Here is a 14,051-nt window from a genome sequence, read left to right as displayed (position 1 = left end):
ACTATACATAGCCGTTTATACACACTGACAATCAGACCTGAGTACTGACAAAACCAACTGTAGAGGTCTAGTATAAGAATAATACTGAAAAAAAGAAGATTAAATCAAAACAGAAAATTGATATAAGACATTTCTTCTTTTTCCACTATTCCAAATATGTCAGTTTTCTCTAACACTGATAATTTTTTCAGTGTTTTATTTTCTCTCAGTAGTAGTATATTAAAAATTATGGAATACATTAAAAGGTATAGTCATTACTCTACTTCAATGTATTGTTTCTTTCTTGGAATAATTACATCAGATACGAAGCATAGTTACAGCGAATGTTATTATTCCATTAATAAACATGGGCACAGTTATACTTGTATATTAGCATAATTAATAAAATTTAAACATTTTATTTTGTGTAATCATAGTACTTTTTCACAGAAAAACACTATTTCGTGCTCCATTTCATGCACAATTAACAGGCACAGACAAATCTGCTCCCATTACAACTAATAACTCTAAAAAGATTTATCATAATCTCCACCAAACAGAAAGCAAAAACATAAAATACCAAAGCAGATGGCAAAGCCTTTAATTCTGCACGATACTGCACAAAAATGGCATGGCAACAAAACAAAAGAACAACCATGACAGTGAAAGGGAAAAAAGAAAAACAACTTTTCTGTGCAGAGAGACCCAATTTTCTCCCTTTTTCACCTGGGGTTTAAACTTAATTTAATTTCAGCCCCAGGAGTTTGAACATAGTAAATCAAATAAGCCAATCAGTAGAATCCTTATTGTTAATTACTTTATACTTGAAAGTAATACCATGACATGCTATTATGCAACCATAACGACATTCCTTTATGCCTCTCAATTTTTTTCTTAGGCTGCCAAACAGTAAAAGCTGCAAGCATGCAGAGACTTTTCATTTGTTTTTCTTTTCTGCACCTTAAGAAATGCTACATTGTCTCTAGAAACACCCTATCTTTTATTTTATGCACTATTTTAATGAGTGACAGAGAGCAAACAAAGACCAAATGAGCAGGTTAAAATGCAGGCTCCAGAATCTCAGTACCTTCTCGCTATGGCTATGTTCCTCGTTTAGAGTTGTGCTACTACACGTATCTACCCCAGAGTCTTTTATCTGAGGCTCAGACCATTCCAAGTCCTCTTCCAATGAGTGGCCACCAAAGCACACCATTTTCTTTTGCCTCTCGGTTAAGGTGTTAGAATCCGACAAAACTGCCTGCTCACTAGTTTTTCTTTTTCCCCTTTGACTGTACCCTAAAGGTGTGGGATAAAAAAAAAGGATACAAAAAAGAAAACATGCAAAGGTGTAAATAAATCAAAGGAAATGTGAAATGATAAAGGAAACTAAATGGTAAGGCTCCACATGTCTCACCAAAGACATTGGGGATGCCTCACTGCTATGCCAAGACGTATGGTCCAACCAGTTGTAATCCATGTCTCCTGCGAGAATCAGACAGACAAGATAGTGCAGTAAAGGAAAGGTGAAAGAAAGGACAGACAAAGATACAGTAAAATTGTAAAGACTTCTGATTATCCTATCTGATTCATAACCTCTGCCAGCAGGGCTTGCAAAGTGCTTCTAAGAAAAGCTAAGGCTCCAACAAGAGTACACAGAATATGAAATACAGTGAGGAAGGAGGTACGTTTGTGTGTATCTATGTGTGCATAAAATTATGTAAGGTGTAAATCATCATTGCTTTAGAGTTTTTTTACTGTTCCTATAAAATTACTTAAAAGAAATTAAATAAAAAGGCAAGTTGTATTGTATTTGTAACAGAATTTTCAGAGAGGATAGCATATGAATATGGAATGAGTTTTCATCATAATCTAAAGAAATAGTTTTCTCCATAATCTAAAGAAATAGTTTTCTCTTAAGAAATGTATTATATGTATAAACCAGTGTTTATTCTCATCACTTCAATAAAATACTTAAAACAATGGTAGTCTATATTCAGCTGTGCAGTAGATGATATTTTAAGGAAGGTTAAATGACAGATTGATAAGAAAAACAAACATAGAAACTATTTTTAGAATAAAAAGCATATTAACTTTGCTTGAAATGACCAGAGAAATGTCTACTGGTTAAATATCAGGGAAAATTCCAGTAAGTACCCCATAACTGGGAATAAATGCGCAAGGTTTTGATGAAATATATATATATATATTTATAGAATCAGAATTTAACCTGAATGACAGGCACGTGGTAGGAAGAAAGGTTTAAAACCCCGTTTTATAGAAAAGGTCTAAATGAATGCTGCTGTCCACACAACTGGAGAATGACTCATGTATTTTAATAAAACATTCTCTTTTATGTGGGTACTTAAAATTTTAAAATATGCCCACACATTTTGCATTATTACATTTCTCTCTCTTTTTTCTCACCATTGATACTATATGTTACATGAAAAATGTTTTGTTACTATGTGCTACATAATAATATTTTGATACTACTGTATGCAGAAAAACATATTGACTCTTCTATCAAATGTCATGACCATAAGAACACTAAACCAAAGTAGTGCTGCTCTTTTTACTACAGACCACAAATGACATTTTTCTATTTCCATTACTTGGATCCCACTTTGATATTACTCAACTTATTCCTCTGAAATTACATCAATAAGTTGGTGAAATCTTAACACTTGTCTAGAAAACATTAGAGGGAGGATGTGAAGGTACAGCCTCATAAAACTAACACACAAAAAGCTAACACATGCTTTATAAAAGTAAAATATAGTCTCCTTAGAGGGATATTATGTACAATGAGAAATATGATCTTTTTTCACTTCTTTTCTCCTAATATTGCATATGCTAAATGGAACCTCCTTTCATTTTAAGGAGGGAAACATAAAAAATAACAAAGGATTTATTTTCTAAAAGACACTCTGAGCCTAGTCCCTTAGATTTTGAAGAAATATTGTAGCATATTAAATACCCTTTGACTTCATAAAAACGGTGGTAAAGGGACCTTATAGAACGATTTTGCAGCTTTAATACATTCATATTTTCTATGTAATAAATAGGCCTGCTGTAAATGTATTAACTCTGCTTCTTGATTCTTGAAAGGAAGTTAACGTTTTAAAATGGGCAAGTCACACTGAAACTGCTTTCTTATGACCCTTAATATCTTGACTATATTACAGAGAAAAGTGTGGCTATCCTGCTAAAGGGAAAAGAAATATTCTTCTGAAAGCTAATAACATTTTGCAAAAGGTACTTCTGCCATGGAATTTCCAGTGTTGTCTTACCTCTACATCCAAAGACATTGCTTCAGGGGAACTGAGTGAAATCATCGTGAGGTCATGAAGATCTAGCTTTTACTGCATAAATATAAGTTTAGAAATATCCAGAAGATAGCAAAAGTTCCAGTCTACATATTGCCTGTTTTACAAATCCTAGTTTTAAAATATATTTTAAACTGAGGAAAACTCATCTCATTACAGTAATGACTTCTCAGCTCTAACTTCATGAACCAAAGGCCCATGAGCCCATACTGGTTTTTCCCAGCAGTTTTTTCCTGTATCATCAATACAACTGCTGTAGCCAAAACCAAAGTCTAACTAAAAAAGTTGGAATTTGGTTCCCTATAATGTGGTACCTAATTCAAGGAGCAGAGCACTGAAATAAAATGAGCTTTATAAGCAGAACAATTAAACCTGATTATTCTCACTTATTCTAATTCCTAGTTCCAAGAAATAGTATATTTTCATTGAAATTACTAAATTTAAATGTATATACCTACCATTAGGCATTAAGAATGTACCACTGCAGATTACTGGGTATTTTTTAGAGTTTTAAAATTCTCAGCAACAGTCTCAACTACCACTTATAATCCATAAGAAGCTACCAGAAAGGAGTACAGGAGTATGGCTGTTACATCCTTGCTGTTTGATACTGTACGTAGCACTTCACCTGTACCTTATGAAACCCATCATGGCTTTGCCAGCTCTCCTGTTCCTGCCTTTCCCCATATTAGTTATACAGTTTTGCGTGAGCTTGCTGAAAGAAAGGACTCCTATCAAACTGATCTTTCACTTGTGAGTCTGCATAGAAAATAACTTCTTAAAAACAGGAAAATAAGTTATTCAAAAGCTGAGTCCCCTGAGATGTACTGACCATATACCCATTCCCACTGTAAATGTGCATATACCTAGTCAGCAAAAACTGGTCCAAATATTCACTTGCTACTTGCATGTCCACAATATGTGCATGTAGACGTACACTCAAAATCAGAAATTAAATTAGCTTGACAGTAACTGTACAGTACAGTGTGCTGTACATATATAAGTTCATCCTATAGGTGTTTATATGAGAAAATGTTGTGGAGTGTTGGGCTCTAACAGCCTGGCATATGCACATCCACATTTGAAACATATACATTGACTTTCAGCTAGAGAAATTCTGGATATTTTTGTATATTTTTTAAATAGAGCTACCTAAAGTAGTGATGTACATACATTAATGCATGAAACAATATGGGATATCACATATTATTTAAGTTATTGAGAGTGATACCTCAATTTTTTTTAAAACTTCCCATTACACTGTAAAAATAAAATACATTGATTATGTTCCTACTATGGAACTTTCATTTTCTCTCTACTTTCAGGGGAAAAAAGGTCCCTTAAAATAAGCTTTTGTATCCTGTTAGAGAAATTTTACAGACAGCTCTCAAATTGAATCTAAAGACCACTAATTCTTCTACCCAGACTCTGGATATTTACTGTACAGATCTGTACAACTGAATTAATCAGCCTATGTTCCTTTCACAATCAATGAAGGGAAACAGAACTTTTTCATGTGTGGAACATTTGGCCTGTTTTAGATGTGTACTTCCAAGTGAGATAAATCCTACTTTTATCATATCCAAAATGTCTAATTTCTCCTCCACTGCTTATAGAGGAGGTCTGTGTGACTCATTCAGATGGTTATCTTCTTTTCATCAGGAGGATCCTATACCCTAAATTACTATTTTCACAAAGCCCCAACTATTTGTTTATGAATCCAAGAAAATATCAAAATTATCACAGGAAGGCAAATCTACTGGATTGATTTTATACAATTAGAAATGCCAAATATTTCTTTCAATATGTCATGTGAACAGGGTATCATATATTCTCTTTTTCACTCTTCACCTTAGCAGTGGTAATGGAGACTAAAAGGATCTCTGGACCAGTTTCTGTGTTCGAGTCTTTAAACCGGGGGTCCTCAAACTATGGCCCGCGGGCCGGATACGGCCCCTCATGGTCCTCAATCTGGCCCCCAGTATTTACAGACCCCCCGCCCCCCCACCCCACCCCACCCCCGCCAGGGGTTGGGGGGGGAAACCAAGCAGCTGCAGATGACTGCCTGCCACTTCATCTGAGCGCTGGCCCCCTGGTTAAAAATTTTGAGGACCCCTGGTTTAAAGTAGGTCCCAGGCTCATCTGCTCATGTAACTGATTTCTGCTTACTAAAAAGGTTTCCAAGAGTCCTCTCACCCATGCATTGCTATATGGCATCCAAGATTAGACACATCTAGCCCAGCATACCTAAGGCACTGGCACATAGACATTGCATACGTTCTAAAAGATCCAGTTATTTTGCAGCAACAGTTTATTCTTTACCACACGGTAAGCCCTGAACCTAAACCTGCATGGAGGAACACATGCAAAGTTGAGCTTGTTGCCTGATCAAAGCGCTCCCACTTCTTGCTCTACTATTTTCCCTTCTCCTTTTCAGTCAAGATATAGAAAGCTGACTTTCTTTTTAATTTGTGTCTCACAGTAAATGCCAATTATTCTAAAATTAAAATGATAATATAAGCAACAACTCCATCCAAAGACTGGTTTGTTCATATCTGTGTTCTTTTTTTCCATTAAAATATGTAGATATATGTTTCAAAAAAAATTGCCATAGAGGTCAGAAATGCTAAAACGCTTGTAGATCATCTAGATTTTGCCCTTACAACTGCATCAAGTCAACTAAATGACAGGCCTAAATACTATAGAAGTTTATAAAATACAATGAAACTTATTAATAAAATATTTTACCTTATAAAGATATACTCAGGATGACTGTCTGGAAGCACTGTAGAATACTACATTTCTATGAGAGACGTATTGCTTCGTAAACCCACATTTTTTTAGGTACAATGAATGACTTGAGAAAAATCACTGGACATAAATTTTTCAGTGCAAGTTCTATAAATATTAAAATGTTGACTGGGTAAATGACCTGTGAAATCTTGTAAAATTAAAAGTAATACATACAAGATGTAGTTCTTTGTTCCCCTACAAGAAAAATTGTTAAACCATAGTCTTTCTATGACAAAGACACTTTAAGGTGTGCAGCAGGAATGACTCAGGAAAAAATGTCACCTCATTGATAAATTATATAAGCTATAATATCGAAGCCATCTTTCATGGAAAAAAGGAAGTAACATATTACTAAGCAAGACAATCTTAGCTAATGTAATTATAACAGCATTCAAATGCCTCGAGTTCAGGAGTGCAGCTGGATTCAAGAAAGGACATATGTGAGGTCTGCTCTTATTAATGTCAGTGAGCTCTCTGTGTATATGGAAAGCATGCATGGACAAATCAGGTTGGGAGAAAAATCACATCAGTGACCAAGACTTTCTGTACAAATGGTGTTAAGCGGAAACATTTGTAATGTAATGTAATGTAAACTACATGCTTAGTACATTTTCTTTAGCCGAAACCAAATAGGGAGAGGAAAAGATTTTCTTCTCCACCCAGGAATCCGCAGGAACAGGAACTTCCCACAGCAATGGGAACCTTGAATGACAGCACCATTCCCTTTATATTTTAATGTTTAATTATGTATTTTTTGCTACTTAGAACAGCTTTCCTGCCCAGAAATGCGGTAACTAAGTATCTTTTAAAAGGTATTAAGGGATTTTAATCTAACCTACACAGTATGTGTCTACCCTTTCTTGAGTATTGTCCAAGTACACAGTCAAGTCCAAAACCCTTTATCTTCCAAACAGTCTAGACATAAGATGCTCAGTTTAATTGGCTATTCTACACATAGTCATTCAGGATGCTCTAAGGTGTCCAAAACCTTCACATAGGATACATGGATGATTTGCTTCCTTTCTATCTAAACCAGGACCTATCTGAACTGTAAAGTTCTTCCCTTAGTAAATTAAAAACATCACCTTGCTTTGAACCAAGTAAAACAAAAATGTTTCCTCAAATTCAAATCTCATTGCCAAAAAGGTCAGGTCAGGTCATATATAGCTTCATGTTCTTCAAACTGATAAGTCTACCTGACTATATACTGCAGTACTGAATACATACTAGATACTGATTGCATGACCCAGTAGTTGTGTTTATGTGTCATTACTCAAAACTACAAACAATTTATCTATGCAACTGAATGAGTACATTTCCCCTCCAAGCTGACTTTCAGCGTAAGGTTATGTGAGCAGAGCACATCCCATGTCACTTGAACCTCCTCTTAACTGCAAGGCTTCCAGTGAAGCCCTATACCAGCTCTGGAGAGAAGTGGAAAGTGGACTACAGATGATGAAGAACTTTACATTAAGCAGGTTACTTTCTTTGTTTGCAACACTATCCATCTAGATTGCCACACAGTGGGTGACTCCAAAGAGGAGCTACACAGCCAGAATTGCCTGGAGGTGATTATATGAGTGCTTAAACAATTGTTTTGTCAGCTCTGGACACTTCAGGGACATGCTAGCATTTGGTACAGGAACAAATGCAAAGTTGCCTGGCACTTGTAAAGCACAGAAATATTTTTCAGCATCACTAATGCAGTCTGAGCACTGATGACAAATGGAAGCTTCTTTTTGCAGGTCTTACAACAGGATCTGAAACTTCCTACCATACATTTCAACATTTCTTGTTTAGAAATAATTATTCCTCTGAATTTGTCAGCTTTTGACATGCAACAGCCCAGGAAAATGTCTGAAGGATCTGGTCCTAACAAAACAAAAAGAGAAAAGCTGTTCTTCATGTAAAGGATATGAAGTACAGCCTTGACTTCTAATATATGAAAGACAGAGAAATGCAGTAATTAGGTGAAAAATGTAACATCTTCATTAGTGATAAGGAAACTGTAGACCACACTGATGTTTGCATTTAGCCCTGACTATGTAAATCTGTGACCCCTGTGCTAAGTGCTACACTTAAAGGCCTCAAGAGACTAATTGCTAGGGACTGGGAAGTCTCAAAGCAATCATATAAATCAGGGGTCCTCAACTATGGCCCATGGGCTGGATATGGCCCCCAGGGTCCTCAATCCGGCCCCCGGTATTTACAGAACCCCCCTGCCCCCCTCCGCTGAGGGTTGTGGGGGGAAACCAAGCAGCCGCAGATGACTGCCTGCCACTGCATCCACGTGCCGGCCCCCTGGTTAAAAAGTTTGAGGACGCCTGATATAAATGAATGCAAAAGATCTAGGAGATCTTTTATCAGATCTTCTATAAAGCAGGCCTTGACCTACTCGTGAGATTCAACACTGCAGATCTTAAAAGAAGTCAAAGATGAAGTAGCAAAATCACACTTCTGCACAGGAACTTGACAGTCATCAGCACTATGAAAATTACTATGCACAATTCAGCAGAGATTTCTGATTTGGAGCTTAGAATACTAGCAGATGTTGTAAAGTGTCCCTCACCTGAAAAGTAGAGACACCCAGACTTCATCTCAGGTAGTTTTAAATTTCTATATCTAAACCAGTTACTCTTGGCTCCATTCATCTGACATATTTTATACATCCACTTTAAGGCTGACATGAATTGTACTCAAAAAATATCTAGTTTTCTTCAATCACTATAAAAGAAATCAAGATGATTAGCTTGCATGTAGATGCCTAGTTTGTGGATGTCTACATTTAGTCAGATGGAATCCCAGTTCCGATATATGGATCTGCAGTTTTATAGGATTGCTACATGTGATGAAGGGTATACGAGTGATTTTGTGTGACCTTGCATAACTGCCCTTGTTGATGGTGAACATCCATGAACACTGGAAGTTCTTATGGCTGAGAAAGAAAAACATAAAAGAGAAGCTACACAGCTGGAAGACTCTAAACAGTTGATTGCTGCATCCCACAAGGCAGGTGAGAGAATTAACTGGGGGACAAGGGAGAACACATAATGATGCATATGCATGTGGCAAAAATTATGACATGGAGAACATGTGGGCACTGACTAGAGATACTGCCACCAAAGAAACTTCTCTGGTCTACATGGGTCAGTCATTAAGAATTTAAAAACCTCTTGGGGTTTTGGAGGGGTTTGGTTGTTGGGGGTATTTTAAGTGATGCTGTTTAGGGGACGATATTATTAAAATTGAAGACCCTGATTTACCTCCAAAACATATGTAGCCTTGTTTTCAACCATTACTAATACTGCTCAACAGAAAGGATATTACTTTCAGCAGAAAGGATTACCTAATGTAAAGGGTCAAAGGGTTTCAGCATGACCATTTTGTTCTGCCTCTTTCTGAAACTGAGACTTAGCATGACTGTTGATAGAAGATTTACTGGAAGTATTTTCCCAAGTATGTTTTGCTGGAAGGATTTAAATTACAGGAAAGACTTTCTTCAAAATTACATTTCCTAAAACAAAATTAGGCTTACTCTATTAGTCAAATATATTTTGATAAATGTCTTCCCTTGGAATAAATTGAGAGAAAGCATATCAATATGGCAAATACATTTGTATGAAATATTGCCTACTTCCTGTAGAAAGCTACTGCATATTAAAACCAGAGGGCTAGAGCTAAAAAAAAAAAAAAAAAAAAGAAAAAGAGAGAAAGAAATACCGTAATTTCTAAATGGAAGTCCACACTCACCAGACTCCCATGGAAGATACGCTCCCAGTCACAGCACAGTGCATGTACTAGATGACCTCATAGACTTACAGCCACGCCTCTCATATGACACCTGAAGTGTGACCCTATATGTCACACCATGGCCACTCTCATGTGATCCAGTACACAAACTCACACTCTGGGTCACCAAGAAAATGGACTGGTACTGTTAAGAAGCCATGGGAAACACCCAGACATTGTATACTGGGGACCCAGTCCACCACTGCCAGTTGATATCTTATGAAGTTTCTCGGATTTGCACACCTTTGTCATATGTTCCCTACTACTCTATTTCTAGTAAGATCAGGGAACATTGGAAGTAATTAAGCATGATATCCTATGGAATACTCTCTTGTGTGATTTTCTTCAAGACTGTTTTAGAAAAATGTTTACCCCAAATTACACTTTTGACCCTACTTCTGGTGTTTTCACTTTTCCATTTCTCCTTCTCTTCTCTCTATAGGAAGTTTTGAGCCTATGCTTGGAAAATGAAATTCCTTCAGCAGAATACAAAGAAAAACACATCTGGGAAAGCTTAGATAAGACAATATTTCTGGATCGTGCCCAGTAGTAAATAATCAAAAACAATTTACTGCATTATTGTTATTATTCTAAATAGCTTAAATTTTTAGTCCTTTCTTAAAGGATATGCCTTTTTCTTCCATATTCAGATCCACAGAGACCATACGTATGTTCATGGGCTGACCTGACACATCTTCCTTGCTTATCTGCCATTACTACACATCCCTCCACCCTAGAGCTCCAACTGACAGCTTCACTGCAAGTTCCTTACCATCTCAGGCTTGGAACCAATATCAGCAATACCAGCTTGCCTGCACATGAATAAGAGAGGTATTTAAAGAGGAAACAAGCACTATTAGTAACTCAAGGGAGAACAAAACCTATTAATACCATTAAGGAATCCCATACCTGGCCCTTGTTTCAGTAGTTCATTCTGTAGCTCTGTGATGATATTTCCATTAACTAAAAGTAGGTAGCCTAGTTAGGTGTGCTGAACAAGCCTACCTCTCTTCACAGACTAGTCTACTGAAAGTTAACACACTCTTGGATATAACCCACATAGGAATTAACTGGCATCTGGAAAGTGAGGAAAAAAAACCTATGTTTCCCAAATCACTAGCGCAGAAAAATGAGTCACCTTGCAAAACAACTGCTTAAGGAAGCACAGTTCTGTTGTACAAGCACAGAAGATCCAATGGTTCTGGGCTGTCGTGGAGCTGCTGCACAGCTGGGCACCAATCTGCACAACAAATCCCTTCCTCAGACTGTGAAAACAGTCCAGGCAAATTCAACTGTCTTGCTGCCAACAGCAAGGCGACAGTAAAACCTGACAAGCCAGTTGGAAATGAGCCTTATAGCACCCTGGAAGAGAACCCAGATCATAATTGGAGCACTATGAAAATTTGTGAGAAACAGCTGCAATGTTTAAGAAACAGGTTTAGGTCTTGTGTGCTCATTATACCTATTTCCATTAGATTTTTCTTATAGTTACCACACTATTTACATTTGCCAAAGGAAGCTTGGTTAAACTGAAGAAATAAGTAGCTTGAGGAAAACTCTATTTAGGATTAGTAGACATATTTACTTATGCAGTTCATTTTGTGCTGACTTATATTCAGCTTTCCAAACAGATATATACTCTTTTTACATCCTGAAGTTGTGACTGGCAAAAAGACTGTCAGAGTAGCTCCAACAAGGCTGCCTGGCATCTGGAAGTCTCAGGGGCATAGGATTTACTGCACATGCACTGAATCCTAAACATGAACCTATTTCTATTTGGGCATCTTGGACAGACATATTAGCTCTCTACCTTTGAGAGGCAATGATTAACCAGGGGCATTTTAACTCCTTTTAGAAATGGGCATCTGCTGACAGGGAGTCTATATCAACGTTTTCTTCAAATAATACATTCAAGGCTACTAGAAGAACTAAAGCCAATACAAAAAATAAAAATATATATTTATTTTCTCAACAGGTATACATATGCATAGATCCTTCTAATACTTATTAGTGAAAAAAAAAATGCTGAAAACCTAACCTCTTATGTTGTGTACTTATTTACGTTCAAGCTTTAGAAAGAAAAAAAAACAAACACAGGAAAACTAAACCCATATATTGCATACTTATTTACTTTCAAGCCTTAGTGCTTTGATGTCAACACTAATTATTACAGAAAATAGAAAATAACCCTAAGCTACTTTGAATCAGTATATCTTAATTACTAAGTAAGCCTGAAATTTACCAAGTGAAGACAACAGGAAATGATGAAAGACAGCAAGGGAATGGATTCTTTATGAGATGTGATGTCAAATTCACAACAAGAACACAAACGTGGTGTGTCAGTTGTACTCATGACAGAGCTATATTAATTTCATCAAGAGAACAATCAAACATAAGTAAAGCTGAAATAGTGAACATGTCAGGAAAGAAACAAAAGTCTTCTTATCTTAGTTTTAAAGAAACATAAATATATTAATACATAATAGTCTTCTATATTTTTATCCCCAAAGTCATATAGAGATAATCCTAATGAGAGGAGACACTAGTAACATAGAGATGCCTCCTATCATAGGCACATCATTATCTAGAATCAATTTCCATCATCAGCGCAACAGCCACCCACATATTATGACTGAGGATCAGCCAGTTGTTTCATTGATCACATCTTATTCCTTTCTCTCCACTACTTCCAGTCAAGGTCACTAACATCTTGCTACCAAAAGTGATATTAAGAAATACTAATCTTGTGTTTTTCAGTATGAGATAACCAATACACAAATAATGTATCTGTGTATCTAATGGAATAATACAATAAAAGCAACAACAACAATAATAAATAATTTTAAAATATAGAAATGTAAAATTTTTAAGTGAAACACTCTTTTAAAATCATCAAAGCAGTAGCTAAGTTCCAATTCACCATTGCCTTTTTCTGTTCAGTTATTAGGTTTTGTTTGGGACAAAGAAATATCCTCCACTTCTACCCTTGGACATAGCTGTCATCCTATAAGGACAGCTGGAGGGAAGGAGTAATGCAGAAAAAGGTCCAGTCCACATTTTTGAGTGTGGTATTCCCAATAATTTATTACAAGCCCTCAGTGGGCACAGAAAAGAAAGCTAAATTCATTCTAAATGTCTTGATCACTGATGAGAAAACACACATTTTAGAACAGAAATAGGAATAGAAATAAAAATAACCCTAAAAAAAACCACTTCTGTATTATACTTGAACAATTAGGCATTTTGACTTTCTTATACATAATTCTAAGTTTGCATTATGCAGAAAGTTACGGGCAAATTTTAAAAGTCTACCTAATAATCAAGAGTGAAATACAACTACTGTGGTATACATCACCAGTTTAAGATTAAATTATTTGTAACAAGGAAATACAGCATTTCAATACAAATCATAGCTGCTTTTTTTTTTCTTTAAAGCTGATCTAACATTTCACATGTGGAATACGAATAACAGCCTTTCTGATTGTCTAAACAAGTGTAATCTTTAACAAATTCAAGCTGCTACCATCTCAAAACTGACATCTGAACTGCAGCAGACGCCATATAGGCTCACTTCACTGTTCAAATCGCTTGATTCAAGAAACAAGAGCTTAACCACAGTATTAAAACCAAAGTATCATGCACCCCTGGCAGCACATATGCCGTAGTAAATGGTCTAAAACATGCAGTGCATCTCCTGATTCAGTAGGCTGTAGTGGCAGCAAAAAAAAAAAAGTGTGAGAGAGTTTTTCATCACCTTGACACTGCAATAAAAGCCTCTGTAAACTAGTAATTGGATCATTAATTATTGATCTCTCCTTTAATAGTCACAATGAAGAAAGTAATTTGGTATATGTAAAAACACCTATTGTTATGAGTGTGGTTTCATGTTATTTTTGTCAAACTACCTTCTTTGAAGGAAATTAATGATCTCCTTAAAGAACAGAAAACCTAAAAATGAAAACCCAGTGGATTCCAGAAGTAACAATCATAATGAGCTGCCTAATTTAGTTTCATGCCTTCTATGCACAGGTTTGACTATATAATCAAATCCATTTAAAGCAATGACCTGTTATATCGGGTTTACAGTTTAAAGAACAGATGTGCAAAAATAAAATACCAATGACCAAGGTTATTTTTTAAGACATTTTGGCACCATCAACTTTA

The 14,051-nt window shown here is 36.1% G+C and overlaps 1 protein-coding gene across 50 annotated transcripts in view; it reads right to left on the bottom strand.

Annotated features, from left to right (window-relative positions):
* RIMS2 (regulating synaptic membrane exocytosis 2) overlaps positions 1-14,051 on the bottom strand; it is a 485,006-nt gene that overhangs the window by 230,233 nt on the left and 240,722 nt on the right. For 49 of the 50 annotated variants that reach the window (XM_040587603.1, XM_040587585.1, XM_040587587.1 and 46 more), the window contains one exon: positions 1,394-1,461. In XM_040587603.1, coding sequence (XP_040443537.1) covers positions 1,394-1,461 — 68 coding nt within the window. Of the gene's footprint in view, positions 1-1,066; positions 1,255-1,393; positions 1,462-14,051 lie in introns of those variants that run through there. The other variant, XM_040587615.1, reaches the window with a different exon arrangement.

This window comes from Falco naumanni, chromosome 3 (assembly GCF_017639655.2).
Source record: "Falco naumanni isolate bFalNau1 chromosome 3, bFalNau1.pat, whole genome shotgun sequence".
NCBI lineage: Eukaryota > Metazoa > Chordata > Aves > Falconiformes > Falconidae > Falco > Falco naumanni.
This window is presented reverse-complemented; position numbering and strand designations above follow the sequence as displayed.